General features: G+C 35.1%; 2 gene segments (V, D, J or C); both read left to right on the top strand.

The window, feature by feature from the left end:
* LOC140128465 (immunoglobulin heavy constant mu-like) overlaps positions 1-15911 on the top strand; it is a 476316-nt gene extending 460405 nt beyond the window's left edge. The window contains 6 exon segments of the C gene segment in view: positions 6077-6382; positions 6992-7321; positions 7816-8142; positions 10479-10814; positions 12889-13007; positions 15690-15911. Of these exon segments, the coding sequence occupies positions 6077-6382; positions 6992-7321; positions 7816-8142; positions 10479-10814; positions 12889-13007; positions 15690-15698 (1427 nt within the window).
* Positions 1-17786, top strand: part of LOC140128472 (Ig mu chain C region-like) — a 91871-nt gene that overhangs the window by 8407 nt on the left and 65678 nt on the right.

The raw sequence follows: 17786 nt of genomic DNA on the forward strand, positions 1-17786 counted from the left end.
AAGCACAGCAGGTACAGGATAGCTAGCTACAAAGCACAGCAGGTACAGCATAGCTAGCTACAAAGCACAGCTGGTACTGGATAGCTAGCTACAAAGCACAGCCGGTACAGGATAGCTAGCTACAAAGCACAGCAGGTACAGGATAGCTAGCCACAAAGCACAGCAGGTACAGGATAGCTAATTACAAATCACAGCAGGTACAGGATAGCTAGCTACAAAGCACAGACGGTACAGGATAGCTAGCTACAAAGCGCAGCAGGTACAGGATAGCTAGCTACAAAGCACAGCATGTACAGGATAGCTAGCTACAAAGCACCGCGGGTACAGGATAGCTAGCTACAAAGCACAGCAGGTATAGGATAGCTAGCTACAAATCACAGCAGGTACAGGATAGCTAGCTACAAAGCACAGCAGGTACAGGATAGCTAGCTACAAAGCACAGCAGGTACAGGATAGCTAGCTAAAAAGCACAGCAGGTACAGGATAGCTAGCTAAAAAGCACAGCAGGTACAGGATAGCTAGCTAAAAGCACAGAAGCTACAGAATAGCTAGCAACAAACCACAGCATATAGAGGACTACTTGGTACACAGCAGGTCCATATAAGGCACACCATTAAAACAGAAAACATAGCACATATAGTACTGTATAACTTCACAAGAAGCATATATGGTTCAGAAAAGTAGAGGAATGGTAGGTATATTGTAGCATAGCAGGACACAAGCAAAATATTGGACATTATATCAATGTTCAATTTACAGTATCTTAGTATTTTGGTACATTAATCCTAAACAAAAACCACAAGGGAATTGGTTTAGAAGAATAGGTACAGCATACCATAGCTCAGTAGAAAACATAAAAGATTCTATACAGTATAGCTCATCAGAAAATATAGCAGATACAATATAGTTCAATAAACTTTGCAGATACAGTATAGCCCAGTAGAAAGCATAGCAGTTACAGTACATAGCAAATATAGTACAGCTTTGTAGAAAGAATAGCCTTCACAGTATAGTTTATTAGAAAGCATATCGGTTACAGTATAGCCCAGTAGCATTCATAGCAGGTACAGTATAGCTTAGTATAAAGCATAACAGTTACAGTATAGCTCAGTAGAATGGATAGCATATACAGTATAGCTCAGTAGAATGGATAGTGTATACAGTATAGCTCAGTAGAATGGATAGCATATACAGTATAGCTCAGTAGAATGGATAGTGTATACAGTATAGCTCAGTAGAATGGATAGTATATACAGTATAGCTCAGTAGAATGGATAGTGTGTATAGTATAGCTCAGTAGAATGGATAGCATGTACAGTATAGCTCAGTAGAATGGATAGCATATACAGTATAGCTCAGTAGAATGGATAGTGTATACAGTATAGCTCAGTAGAATGGATAGCATATACAGTATAGCTCAGTAGAATGGATAGTGTATACAGTATAGCTCAGTAGAATGGATAGTACATACAGTATAGCTCAGTAGAATGGATAGTATATACAGTATAGCTCAGTAGAATGGATAGTGTATACAGTATAGCTCAGTAGAATGGATAGTGTGTATAGTATAGCTCAGTAGAATGGATAGTATATACAGTATAGCTCAGTAGAATGGATAGTGTATACAGTATAGCTCAGTAGAATGGATAGTGTGTATAGTATAGCTCAGTAGAATGGATAGTATATACAGTATAGCTCAGTAGAATGGATAGTGTGTATAGTATAGCTCAGTAGAATGGATAGTATATACAGTATAGCTCAGTAGAATGGATAGTGTATACAGTATAGCTCAGTAGAATGGATAGTATATACAGTATAGCTCAGTAGAATGGATAGTATATACAGTATAGCTCAGTAGAATGGATAGTGTATACAGTATAGCTCAGTAGAATGGATAGTGTGTATAGTATAGCTCAGTAGAATGGATAGTATGTACAGTATAGCTCAGTCGAATGGATAGTATATATAGTATAGCTCAGTCGAATGGATAGTGTGTATAGTATAGCTCAGTAGAATGGATAGTGTGTATAGTATAGCTCAGTAGAATGGATAGTATATACAGTATAGCTCAGTAGAATGGATAGTGTATACAGTATAGCTCAGTAGAATGGATAGTATATACAGTATAGCTCAGTAGAATGGATAGTGTATACAGTATAGCTCAGTAGAATGGATAGTGTATACAGTATAGCTCAGTAGAATGGATAGTGTGTATAGTATAGCTCAGTAGAATGGATAGTATATACAGTATAGCTCAGTCGAATGGATAGTATATATAGTATAGCTCAGTAGAATGGATAGTATATACAGTATAGCTCAGTCGAATGGATAGTATATATAGTATAGCTCAGTAGAATGGATAGTGTGTATAGTATAGCTCAGTAGAATGGATAGTATATACAGTATAGCTCAGTAGAATGGATAGTGTGTATAGTATAGCTCAGTAGAATGGATAGTGTGTATAGTATAGCTCAGTAGAAGGGATAGCATGTACAGTATAGCTCAGTAGAATGGATAGTGTGTATAGTATAGCTCAGTAGAAGGGATAGCATGTACAGTATAGCTCAGTAGAATGGATAGTGTGTATAGTATAGCTCAGTAGAATGGATAGTTTATACAGTATAGCTCAGTAGAAGGGATAGCATGTACAGTATAGCTCAGTAGAATGGATAGTATATACAGTATAGCTCAGTAGAATGGATAGTGTGTACAGTATAGCTCAGTAGAATGGATAGTATATACAGTATAGCTCAGTAGAATGGATAGTGTGTATAGTATAGCTCAGTAGAAGGGATAGCATGTACAGTATAGCTCAGTAGAATGGATAGCATATACCGTATAGCTTAGTAGAATGGATAGTGTGTATAGTATAGCTCAGTAGAAGGGATAGCATATACAGTATAGCTTAGTAGAATGGATAGTGTGTATAGTATAGCTCAGTAGAAGGGATAGCATGTACAGTATAGCTCAGTAGAATGGATAGCATATACAGTATAGCTCAGTAGAATGGATAGTGTATACAGTATAGCTCAGTAGAATGGATAGTGTGTATAGTATAGCTCAGTAGAAGGGATAGCATGTACAGTATAGCTCAGTAGAATGGATAGCATATACAGTATAGCTCAGTAGAATGGATAGTGTTTATAGTAAAGCTCAGTAGAATGGATAGTATATACAGTATAGCTCAGTAGAATGGATAGTATATATAGTATAGCTCAGTAGAATGGATAGTGTATACAGTATAGCTCAGTAGAATGGATAGTATATACAGTATAGCTCAGTAGAATGGATAGCATGTACAGTATAGCTCAGTAGAATGGATAGCATATACAGTATAGCTCAGTAGAATGGATAGTATATACAGTATAGCTCAGTAGAATGGATAGTGTATACAGTATAGCTCAGTAGAATGGATAGTGTGTATAGTATAGCTCAGTAGAAGGGATAGCATGTACAGTATAGCTCAGTAGAATGGATAGCATATACAGTATAGCTCAGTAGAATGGATAGTGTTTATAGTAAAGCTCAGTAGAATGGATAGTATATACAGTATAGCTCAGTAGAATGGATAGTATATATAGTATAGCTCAGTAGAATGGATAGTGTATACAGTATAGCTCAGTAGAATGGATAGTATATACAGTATAGCTCAGTAGAATGGATAGCATGTACAGTATAGCTCAGTAGAATGGATAGCATATACAGTATAGCTCAGTAGAATGGATAGTATATACAGTATAGCTCAGTAGAATGGATAGTATATACAGTATAGCTCAGTAGAATGGATAGCATATACAGTATAGCTCAGTAGAATGGATAGTTTATACAGTATAGCTCAGTAGAATGAATAGTATATACAGTATAGCTCAGTAGAATGGATAGTGTTTATAGTAAAGCTCAGTAGGAAACAGCTTTGTAGAAAGCCTAGCAGGTACAGAATTTACTAGTAGAAAGCATAGCATGTATATTTTAGGTTACTAGGAAATATAATGGTTATAGTATAGCTGTGTAGAAAGCATAGCATGTATATTATTGTGTACAAGGAAACATAGTGGTTACAGTATAGCTGTATAGAAAGCATAGTATGTATATTAATATCATGTACTAGGAAACATAGTGGTTATAGTATAGCTGTATAGAAAGCATAGCATATACAGTATAGCTCTATAGGAAACAATGGGTACAGTACAGCTCAGTGGAAAGCATATTGGGTACAGTATAGCTGGGTAGGAAGCATTGAATGTACAGTATAGACTGTTAGAAAGCAAAGTGGGTACAGTACAACTTGTGAGATAGCATGGCCGGTACAGTATAAAACGGTACAAAACAGCATTTACAGTATAGTTTGGTATAATAGACAGCATTGAAAGTACATTAAAGCTTGGTAGAAAGCATAGTGAGAACACTACAGCTCAGTCATACTTATAGTGGATATGTTATAGCTTGGTAGAAAGCTACAGTACAGCTTGGTAGAATGTATAGTGGCTACATTATAGCTCAGTAGAAGGCATAGCAGGTGCAGTATAGGTACAAAGAAAGCATTGTAAGTACAGGATAGCTTGGTAGAAAATATATAGAGGATACATTATAGCTCAGTAGAAGGCATAGCAGGTGCAGTATAGGTACAAAGAAAGCATTGTAAGTACAGGATAGCTTGGTAGAAAATATATAGAGGATACATTATAGCTCAGTAGAAGGCATAGCAGGTGCAGTATAAGTACAAAGAAAGCATAGCGAGTATAGCATAACTTGGTAGGAAATATAGAGGATACATTGTAGCTTGGTAAAAAGCATAGGGATACAGTATAGTGGTGTAGAAAGCAGTCCATACACAGCTACTATAATGTTGTTTGGTAAATGTATAAAAATACATTATTATATTATTAACATGGAAACAATAAGACATGATTAAGGATACGATATCACAAACATAAATTCAGTTAATCAATGAAATGTGAAAACCTGTAAAGTATATGGATTCTGCAGAATTCACAGAATAGTTATTGTAATGGAGCAGAATCTTCGGTGGAAATGTAGTACTATGCAGAAACTCATAAGAATGCTCATTTGGAATATATCACGTTTTAGATCTGAGCAAGTATTATTGCTTCAAATTAGTAGAAGTAATCATATGATTCGAGAGAAAGTGCAATGGGTAAAGTAAGGCTCAAACATGAATGTATTGTTAAATATGTCTGGTTCCAGAGATTCATCTATTCCACTGAAATCCATTTCCACAAATATATTCTCTAACTCTACTGCTACTCTAACCATCCAGATGAATTTTATATTACGTGTTAATATTTAATAACATTTTTTAGCAACCTCATTTCTAAGATAAAGTTAAGTGACGCTTCATACTCTGTTATGTTGTTTTGGACTGTAGTCCATAGAGATATATGGTCCACTTATTATCATTGAACTACAATGAGAACATAGTCCGATCCACATATTACATATCTAAGTATTCCTTATAGAGTGCCATGGCTTTTAGACTATATAATCATACTCTACCTTGTAAAACCAAGTAAGTACACTTTTGTCTATTGGTTTCTTAGCTATGATACTGTGTATTACATACAGAGTGCATCATATCGGCAATATATATGCATATAGAAGCAATCTAAGCATCTAAGCAAATTCAATTGGAGGACAAAAGTAATGGCCTGCTAATTAATACTAATAATATAGGCACTACTTCTTATTTAGCAACATAAGTGGTGAAAACATAACTTCATGTTCTTAAGAATGAGATTACAAGGAATTGTCTATGGAGTGAAATTTATTTTAATGGTATATTTCATAACAATACAATAAGTTGATTATAGTATCTCAATAATTTTAGCCTTTCATCTGGTGCAGTGCATATGTTTTGGTCATGAGAATACATTATACTTACTGAGGAATAGAACTCTAATCTCTTTCCTTTCCTTGACTGTGTAGTTCCATCCTTATTACTAACTCTCAATGTACAACTAACTTTAACTGAAGCTCATTTCAAGCCTTCTCTTAGCTTTGCTGAACTTCACCTCCTAACCAAAAACTCATTGCTCCCACCTTCTGCTTGTATTCTCAGCTGCAGAGCAGGCACCATCTCTCTTTCCACTCATTTCTTGTGGAAAGTCTCTGGACTCCACGGTCACAATTGGTTGCTTGGCCAAAGATTATATTCCACCAACTATTAACTTCAGCTGGAGCGACAAGTCCAATAACAGCTTTACCAATGGCTTCAAGGCCTTCAATTCAGTACTGCAAACCAGTGGCACCTATGTGTCTAGCACCCACATAAAAGTTTCCACCGACAGCTGGGACAAACAAGATCCATATTACTGTGTGGCAACACATTCACTTACCAGCAAGGCCTTGAAACTTATGAATGAAGGTAAGCAGGTTTATTGTTTCCTAGATTTATTTTACATAACTTATCATTATTTATTGCTATTTAAAACATCAATTTTGTATCAGCATATCATTTTATTTCATTATATTTAGTGTATGAGACCATTTGCTGTGACAATAGACAGTGCCTTACTATACACAGTTTGACATCACTTCCCAACTTCTTGAAAGCCACAATGTAAAATTGTGACTGTAGCATATTTTTTGGCCCAGATGGTTGAACAATTGTAGTGCAATACTGTATATTAATTTATATTTATAGAATATAATTTTTCTATGTGATAACATGAAATTTAATGGCACCATCTAAGATCTCATTATGGTCATTAAACTACTGTAGCTGAATATCTGGACAGTAGAAAAAAATGGGCCCCTTCCTCTATAAGAAATGTTTACCAAAGAATATTAATTAACTCAAAATTAAAAAAAAAAAAATATATATATATATATATGTATATATATATATATATATATATATATATATATATATATATATTATAACTGTTATTATTATGCCTTGTATAAATTACATTGTAATATTATAAAAAATAGCATATCGCATTGACACATGTACTAAATTTGTTTATTTCAGCAGCAATAAAAGACGCAAAGCCAGTTGTTACCATGCATGCTCCTGTAAAAGAGGACCTTAATTGGTATGGGAATAGCACAGTTGTATGCGTCATCAGTGACTTTTACCCAGAAAATATCAAAGTGAAATGGCTCAAAAACCACATGGAGACAACCCTCAATACCTTGACAGATAAAGCCAGTTTAACTGCTAATCAAAAATATATAGTAAGCTCTTATATCACAGTATCCAAGAATGACTGGAATGAAAACAATGTATACTCATGTGTTGTTGACCATCCTGCAACTGGCTTTCATGAAATTAAGAATTTGAGTAAATCTGAAACTTGTGGTAAGTGAATTTTCAAACTGTTATAAAAAATGATGCATTATACTATGCAATAGTATAAAATAGAATAAGCTCTTAAAGGACATCTACCACCAGGATGAAGGATTGTAAACCAAGCACACTGAAAAACCGGTGTGTGCCCCTCTGGCAGGTTCTGCTCTTATTTAAGGTTTTTATGCCCTTGTTTTAAGAAAAAAGGCTTTAAAAATTCTGCAAACGAGCCTGAGGGGCTCCTGGCTTCATTAACACCTATGGAGTCTGGAGCCCCTTAGGATCATTTGCATAATTTTAAAGGCTTTTTTGTAAAAATAAGAAGAAGGGCATTGAAGGCATTGAAGAAGGGCATTGAAGGCATTGAAGAAGAGCATCTCCTGCCAGTATGTCAGTGTGCTTGTTTTACAATCCTTCATCCAGGTGGTAGATGTCCTTTAACAATGAAACATTACTAAATAGCATAAAAAACTGATTTAATCGTAGGATTTTTCAAATATTTTCAGAAATTCCACCATCATCCGGTGTTATCCAGGTCACCGTTGTTCCGCCATCCTACGAAACCATATATCTGGATAAAAAGGCCAAGCTCACCTGCATAATCTCCAATATGGTAACTGAGGATGGATTAGAAGTTTCCTGGTATGAAAGAGAAACTAGGACCAAGATTAAGGACATTGTTGTTGAAAACGCTGTCTGGCAGAACGGTGTATATTCGGTCAAGGCCATTGCTACAGTGTGTGCTGATGACTGGTTGAAAAATACATTTGAGTGCGTAGTGAACCATAATGAATTAGCATCTCCAAGAAAAGAAATCTTGGCTAAAGATAATGGTAATTATTTTTGTTTTTAAAATACTTCGGAAGGCATTTATTATCATGTGACTTTTAATTCAGTTTTTCTGCATTGACATATGTCGCAAAATTATCAACTGTTTAATAAATCTGGTGTATCTGGACGTTAACAATTGATTTAATTAATCTGTCATATAAATACATTTTGTCAGTTGGATGTTATTAAAAAATGGACCCGTATGAAGATGTTTTCACATGAATGTACCTTACGGTCCCTTAGAAACAGCTGTCCTTGGATATAACCACCACTGCTAGAGTGTATGCACAAAGAAAAATTTTTTTGGGATATGAAATAGGAATTACTGCATGTCCCACAACCATCTTGTGGTAATGAGTGCTGAATCAGTGGTCAAGGGCCTCGATAGTGGTGGTCGTATCTAAAATTACTATTTCATTTCTAAGGGACAACATGACTACATTTATGGAGAATTATTTTCAGATGTACATTTTTCATAATAACCTGCAAATAAAGAAATGTATACACATGGCAGATGTAATAAATTAAATGTGAATGCGAATAACCCTTTAAGTCTATCCTTAAAAGTTACTCCATTTTCCACATCGCTCTTTTGTCAGAGTGGGACTTGAACATTTTGTTCAACTTTTAATGGTATCAATTGAGAAATGTGGCCTCACCTTTTTAAGATGTCTAGTTTCCCACTCACTTTTAGAAACTGCAGTAGGTAGTTGAAAATAAAAAGTTTGGCCCCTAAATTTTGCAAATGTCCTAATTGCCACTTTTTAAGGCCAAGTATGTCAGTGTGCTTGTTTTACAATCCTTCATCCAGGTGGTAGATGTCCTTTAACAATGAAACATTACTAAATAGCAATGTGGCCTCACCTTTTTAAGATGTCTAGTTTCCCACTCACTTTTAGAAACTGCAGTAGGTAGTTGAAAATAAAAAGTTTGGCCCCTAAATTTTGCAAATGTCCTAATTGCCACTTTTTAAGGCCAAGAGGTAAAAGCTTAGCAAATGATCACTCTAATCTACTATATGCAGTACAAACATGCAACTGTTGTATAGTTTCTCTATTTGGGTCATCCATAAGTCCTACAGAGATAAATCAATGTATTATATTGGACTTTAACAATAATTAAGAAACACAAACAGTGTGAGACCAGTATCTAAATGTCACTTAGCTCATCTCAAATTTAGTTAAGAAATGTATTGTTTAATTAAACTATCTTAGGATAATAAGTGACCAAAAAATATCAACCACAAGAAAATTCATAATAAACTTGTTTAAAGGCGCATTTAAAGAGCAAATACAGGTGGAAATAATTACTGATCACGGCGTCTTGAATGGCGCATGACCAGAAGCGTCCGGAACCCCCAAAATCCAGCAGCTGCCGTCACAGATCCAGCACCGCCCATAGAGCGACGCTGGAGCAGCATAACACGCCCGTCGGAAATGCTCCTGAAGCATTAAAATCTGTAGGCAGCATGCTGTAGGGAAGTGCACAATAAATGTAACAATCAGGGGCGTAACTTGAGGGGGTGCAGAGGGTGCAGCCGCAACCGGGCCCAAGAGACTTTGGGGGCCCATAAGGTCTCACTTTCCCATATGAGAAGAGTAGTACTATAAACCATACATTATATTCAGGCCCTGGCACAGACTTTGCACTGGGGCCCATCAGCTTCAAGTTACACCACTGGTAACAATCCCTTTTTTTATTTCTGTCAATTATGCCTTTTCTGAGATATATTTTTAAGACATATGCTGATTACCTATTTGGTAATTTGGTAAATTAGGGGTATCTCAGAAAGGGCATAATGGACACAAATAATAAAAAGTATGTTTAATATCACAGAGCATTTCTGTAGGTGGTAGAGATGATAGACTCCCTTTGATCTGTACATGTGCTATGTCCTTTAGTTTTTAGGCTATATAACATTTATATTATTTAACAAAGTTTATTGATTAGTAAGCATGATTTGTATTAAAAGAAACCCCTATGTATACCAACTAGAAGGTGGTTAACCCCTTCCCGAAGTATAACATAATAATAATGCACATGACTTGCCAACCCAAGAAGTAGTATTACCCCCTCCCAAGTGGAGCTGGTGCCAGAATCTGTGGTTCTCAGCTGTATATTATAGTTGACACCCGCCTGTAACTAAAATTGAAGATTTCTCTGATCATTGGTGTTAATCAAAGCAGTATAACATGTGTGATGAGCTTATGGGAAACTTACATTCCTTGATGCATATGCCAAACTATGTATAAATAATACTGTCAAAACATAAATGTCAAACATTTGTTTACATTGATGATACAATAATTCTAACTAACTAATGTGTTTTACTTTATAGGCCAAGAGCCTATGAAACCTACAGTTTTACTTTACCCACCTCATCAAGATGAGCTAAATCGCAAAGAAAAGGTCACACTGACATGTTTGGTTAGGGGATTTTTTCCAAAAGACATATTTGTCATGTGGACAAGCAACGATGAAGTACAAGATAGAAATTTCATGACTACTCAACCTATGGAGGAGCCTTCTTATTCTTCCAAGAAAACTTACCTAATTTATAGCACACTAACTGTAAATTTTGAGGATTGGAGTTCTGGAAGATCTTATACCTGCCTGGTTGCTCATGAATCATTAAAACAACAGGCTATCCAGAAGAGCATTGACAAAACTATTGGTAAACCAACTAATGTGAATGTGTCACTCTTTATGTCTGATACCTGTTAACAGTCCCTATAATAAGAGCTGATAGCTCGGCCTCCTGTTATTCCCTATGTCATGTATGGAATGAGAAGGAGGAAGATGTGTCTTCCTGTTGTTTGTTAGTCTTTTTTGTACATTAACGTCATTGAACTCTGTCTGCATATTGAAAATTAGAAATAAAAAAAATATATAAAATGTTGGTTTTTATGTGTGGAGTGTGTGCAGTTGTATTTCTTGTGTAGTTAAGAGCAGAGATTAGACTTACACAATTGGTATATGTTCTTCCATTCATAGCCAAAGTTACATTCATCCACACATTTTATATTTTAATTTCCATGAATTAAGATACATAAGTCCAATAATATATACAAACATACTTAACAGTTCTTTTTTACATATCCATTTTGACCTTTTGGATAACCCATATAATATAAATATAAAACATGATATACATTTATAGTTGCTAGGTCAATAAAACTCAAGGATCATTTCAGAAGTGTATATAGTTCCACGGAAAAATATATCCATGGCAAAAAGTTAACCACCAATTGGACCAGAAACTGTACTGATCTTTAAAAAAGTGACTTTTGTAAGTGTTTATTTTGATCTAACTAATCTTTAACTCAATATATTTTACATGTAAATATTTAAAAACAAATTTCACATAAATTACATGCATACATGTAATACTCAAATTAGGAATTACATTTAAGGAAATTATTAGGATAAAAATATAACATTTTCAAACAACTGAATAGGAACTGCATTAATGGTACACAACATTTAGCCATTAATATATTGGTTCTACAAGAAGAATAGGATTATGGCTTAGATTCATACTTAATATCTGGAAGATCAGTAGTTGACTGTGTATCAACACAGCCAATCTACTAATAAACACACATATACAACTGTAGTTGGGGTTTTAGTTTCTAAGGACAACAAATAAAGCACCTTAACCTAATACAGTAGGACAGTTTTGATACATTCTGATATTTAGTGATCTGTCCTACACAAAAACTACCAATTTAATTTACCAATACATTAACAAATGTATCAAGGTCATTTATAGTGACCTACTGGTTTATGTATTCACCTATATAAAATGTACATATACCCAATACATTTCGCATGTACAGAATATACCCAATTCATATGCATCAGTTATGAGGCTTATGCAAAGTGATGGAGTAAGGACCATTTTTTAAGAAAATTGCGAGAAAAAACTAAATAACTAAACTAAAACTAAATATAGAGAAATTAAAAAAAAAAAAAAAACAATACTGGCACTACAACTATGTAATAGATATACACCTGGTGCTTTTTATTGTAAACTGGGATCATAACTTAGTCAAGATATTCAATTCCAACTAACTGAATATCAGTATGACCTGGTAGATTTATTTATCTTAAATACCTACGGGGTATTAATTAAAAAGTAATTTGTTTATTGGTTTACAATGTAGCTGTAAATCTAATAGTAAATATCAGACATGCTACAAATGATGGCATCACCCTTGATGAGTGAATGAATCCATGGCACCCATAACGGGTGTTATGATAATAAGTGTTGTTCAGTTTATCTGTAGGAAAGTATTGGCTTCATAATAAAATAAGCCTTTTTCAAAACACTGCATAGAAATACGTTAACAAAGTACACAAAATAATGAATTGGAAGAAAAAACGGAAGCTTTAAGAGACAATAGGCATGACCCCATCACTAGTCCATACTGTAACTAAGCTTAATAACCATGTATGGCTGTTCACAAAATTCACCTTATTACTATTATTATTAATAATAGTATTATCATTAGCACTAGTGGCCAAAAATTGTCAGGTTTACAGTATCGGTTTTTCAGTTACCTACACATTCATCAGGGCTCATCTCAGGGCTGTTCTTGAGATGTGAAGTGATATGTGTGAAAAGAATGTATCTTGTGTGTGTTTAGAATGCAGATCAGTAAATGTCCCACTGTCTGTGTTTATTGTGTTTCTACTTGTTTTAGGTTATATTCTAATTAGTATTAATGTTTATATTTTTATCACAGCCCTTATACTTTACATAGAGGAAGATGATGATATTGATAACCTGTGGACCACAGCCTCCACGTTCATAGTGCTCTTCCTTCTGAGTCTCTTCTACAGTGCTACTGTAACTTTGTTCAAGGTGCGATTTGTGGAAACTGGAGAGTAGACTGGAGTTAATGTCATGACGTCAAATAACACACATTAAGGGAAAATCTAAGGCTTCCATTTGTTTACAGAACATGTTAATATGTGATTTATAGGAAATCTACTATCAAAAACCATCATGGTAAACCAGGGACACTTACTCATAAATCCATGCACCATGACTCTTATAAGCATCTTAGATTTGTTATCCATAGCCTCCTTCCTACCAAAATCAACTTTATAGTTATGCTAATTAACCTGAAGGGCTCCAAGGGCATTACCAGAATCCCTGAGTACTGTCTTTTCACTTCTTGTTACAATGAGCAGAACATGTCTTTGTCTCCCCTTGCTCTCTCCTCCATCTGCCCGTGTAATCAGGCAGCAGCAGGAAGTGCATGTGTAGGAGAGACCTACTCTGCTCATTGTAATAGATTGTAAAACTACAGCACTGAGGGGCTCTGGAAACACCCTCCTGAGCCCTTCAGACTCATTAAAATAACTTTATAAGTTGATTTTAGAAGAAAGGAGAACATGGATAACCAACATAAGAAGATTACCATGGTCACAGTGCCTGGATCTATGAGTAAGTGTCCCTGGTTTATCAGGCTTAATTATTTAAAAAGCTTATGGAAGTCTCATTTTTATATATATATATATATATATATATATATATATATATATATATATATATATATATATTATCAATATGAGAATAAATGAGCTTCCTATTGAAAACCAGTGAAGACAAAATAAGAAATCACTGACTTTTGTTAAAGTCAAGTGGGTACTGGTAGTTTTGGTGTTTTGACTGTTAGCTTGATGCTGCCACCCTGTTTGAAATACTGTTTGGTACAATAGGGGTTGGCTTTACAAATTAATTCAATATGTAATTCAATATTTTCAAGAACCATATCTTCCTGGGAATAATAGTTTAATAATCAAAATTCTGATGACAGGTTCCCTTATAAAATACTGTAGAATCAGTGATTATTGATATTGTGGTAATATAGCTATCCGTGTAAGTACATTATAAGCTTTTAGAAACTAAATATTATTGTTTGTATTATGAAAATACACATTTTTACACAGTAAAACATAAAATAATGTTAATATATCATATTCTACTAGTGTCTGAATAAATTCCTCATAACATTCTACATCCAAGCCTAACCAGTCCATATCATGGGATGTCACACAGGTGCACCGCTTGTTACAGGATAAGGCTCTAATTACTCTCTGCAGCTGTAACAAGCAGTGCACCTGTTTGACATCACACGATATGGACTGGTTTGTTTCCACTGGAGGTTAGGTATGGATGTAGAATATTATGAGAAATGTATTCAGAAAATATATGTTATATTTTCATTATTTATATTTTCATTGTGTAAAAAAATGGATATTTTTATTATTTTTAATTTTATCACAGCTGTTTCTAATATTAAAGCTGAGCTCTGATTGGTTGCCATAGGTAACTAGAACAATTAAGCTCTCAGATACTTCTCCCAATCTCCCCCAGAATTTTATTAACTACTGGAAGTAATCCTGGAATGACAGCAAGTAGAGTTTATATACAAGTTTTAAAGAAAATTACATAACTCTTCATTATAAAATTATACCATTTAATTACTTAAAATGGACAAACCTCATTACTAATCTTGTCCAGTAAGGCACGGGCCACCCCTCTGGATGAGCACATGGGCTTGGTACAAGAGAATAAATTCATGGCCCAGCCGAGCTGCAAACATAAATCCTCCTTTATTGTAGAAACATCACATATACAATACAACTGTGGTGTGCACCCTGAGCCAACGCATTTCAGTGTACCCGCCTTCAGCCATGACCAAGGACAGGTACAATGTCTGAAACAGGTCGGCTGAAGTTGCTCATCATAATTGTCTAGTATATATGGTGTTTTTACAATAAAGGAGGATTTGTGTTTGCAACTCTGCTGGACCATGAATTTATTTTCTTGATATATTTTATACATTAAAAATTAGTCATTTATTTAAAAGAAATAAACAAATGTTGAACTGCAACTTGCCTGATCCCTTTATTCATAGGGGCATAAGTTGCAGTCACAGGTATCAAGCAGCGGCTTATGTTTTGGTGTCCATTATAAACACCTGCAAGCTCAGCCGGCTTGCATATGTGTATGTTAGCTGATGGCTTCCTAATGGGAGAGTTATCATTAGGCGGCCCCTTGGAACAGTTCTATGCCTGTCTTTGGAGCTTCACTGCTCATTAGATTCATTAAAGTGGCTTAGCCCTTTAATAAATGTTTTATGCTCTACTTATATCTGAAATTTTCCTTCAAAAAGTTGCAAAAATGGCGCAAAATGCACAAAAATTTGCAGCACATGAGGGACTATGGCTGTGCACAGCGTTGCGCTAGTAATAGTTCTATGTTTACACCAGTATAGTGAAGTGGCGGAAATAGTCATGTGTGACTTTTTAAGCAATGAAAAGTGCAAAATCCCTCTATGCAATTTTTTTCCGACTTTTTTACACCCAAAAAAACCCAGCGTGTATTGCCAGAAATACTACAGATAGATAATAATAATGATAAATAAACATACATAGGGAGACTGAGTGCAACTGACTGCATGTTTATAAGGAACAACTTTGTGTTACTCTTTATAACACTATCCCTTTTTTCTTCCCTTTTTTATGCCTATAGGTAAAATGATATCGTTGGAAGATGATTCTGTTCTGTTTCAAAGAGATCCTTAGCTCAGTCTTGGAATACCATATTAAAAAAAACTTTTTTACTCAAGCTTTGTAAATACTTTCACCTCTCAGCATGTATACTACATAGCATTGTTGAAGCCACATGTTACTGTGCTTTTTACTGTTATTGTAAATATAATGAAATAAGTGCAATAAACATTTTTTACTTTAACATTTAAATGACATTGCTTTCTTTTGTTCTTTCTTAGTATATGTGAAACATTTTCTTCCTTTAAGGCTTGTTTGTGATCCTTGTCTTTAGACTAACCTTAAGCACTGCACTGGTTGAAAGGCTAAATTTATGAGGGACAGGAGGATAAGTGGCAGGTTTAGATGTAACTTTTGATAATTTATTCAAAATAAGTAAATGCTCACACAAACTGTATAATAACTATTATGTCAATATAAGGAAAATGAAAAACTGTGTATGTAAAGACCATGTCATATTTTAAACATGCAATGCCTTTATTATTGTAAGGATATTATGGAGGGTGCTACAATATGATGGTCTTGTGGATAATATTTAAATAATATTGTTAATATGACACTAATAGATCATGCTTGCAACATTGCCTTGTTAATGATATGTATGATATCAAATAAAGATGTAACCGTTGCCGGATAGGGTTTACATGTTGACCACTTCTGACTGTAGAAGCAAAGAGCAGAGATAAACGTAATGTTGGCATTTCAATAATAACTGTCTGCTACAGTACTCAAATTCTGGAAGGGTGCATTGACAGTTTTGTTATACATCCACATAGGAGTTAGCTAATTGGCCAGTGCCGATATTATTGAGACATAGACTTCATAATCTCCACAGCCCCTATGTTTGGCAAGCCTGTCATCAAAGCACAGTCAGCACTACATATCCCAGGGTGGGATGTGTGCTGTCCACCATATAAAGTAAGTATTATATGTCTCTGATTGGGAGTATGTGCAGGTCTCTGAGCACCACTTTCCAGACAAACAAAATACTTGGTCAGAACAATAGACGTGCTTGAACTTTTCTACAAAGTAATGTAGCTTTTGTCAAAGCAACACTATAAACACATATTGATCCACAGACTATCCCTAAACTTCCCCTCCAATGTGTATTTCTTTTGCCCTTCAGAACCCAACGGCCGTTTAGCCGACGTGACTTGAAGACAAAGCAGAGTCAACAGCTGTAGGGTTCTGTAGGGTAAGAGAAATACACATTGGAGGGTACGTTTAAGGATAGTCTGTGCATCAATATGTGTTTATGGAGTAGCTTTAACTCAAGTTATGTTACTTTGTAGAAAAGGTCAAGCATGACTATTGTTTTGAATGAGTATTATCTGCGGAGAGGACTCTTGTGTGGCTGGAAATTTGTGCTTAGAAATCTGCACATATTTCTGATCAGAGTTAGATGTGCATCACCTTCACATATAATACTTACTTTGTATGGTGGAAAGCGCATATCCCAGCCTGGGATGTATGTGCAATTTTAACAGGTAGACGGCACTCCGTGGGTGAGCGGTGCCACAGTAATATATCCAACAAAGATCCCGTCACTAGCAATCTTCATCAGTTCAATCGTTTATTATAGTAAACTTACAGAATATTAACACAGGTACACTAGGAAACGTGTTTTTCAGCTCGTATCAAAAGCCTTCATCAACCATGATACAAAGCTTAGATAGACACACATAGATACAAAGTAACAACATAAGTCCTGCCCACTAGCATCACATCCTACCGGAATCCTGCCACCCGTGATGTGACGTGGTGCCCTCAGGTTTTTTCCATATTTTTATTTTTTTTTAGAAAGAAATTCAACACAATATATGTACAGTAGTGCCATAGTGATGTGTTTTGAAGAAAGGCTTGCCGAATGTCGCCACCGTGAGCTTATCAAGACTAGGTCTCAATAATATTGGTACTCACCATTAACACCTATGTAAATGTTATATAAGACAACTGTCAACGTATACTGCCAGAATTTGAGTACCGAAGCAGACAGTTATTATTGGAATACCAATATTATGTTTATCTCTGCTCTTTTCGTCTACAATCAGAAGTGATC

Source organism: Engystomops pustulosus, chromosome 1 (genome assembly GCF_040894005.1).
Source record: "Engystomops pustulosus chromosome 1, aEngPut4.maternal, whole genome shotgun sequence".
Taxonomy (NCBI): domain Eukaryota; kingdom Metazoa; phylum Chordata; class Amphibia; order Anura; family Leptodactylidae; genus Engystomops; species Engystomops pustulosus.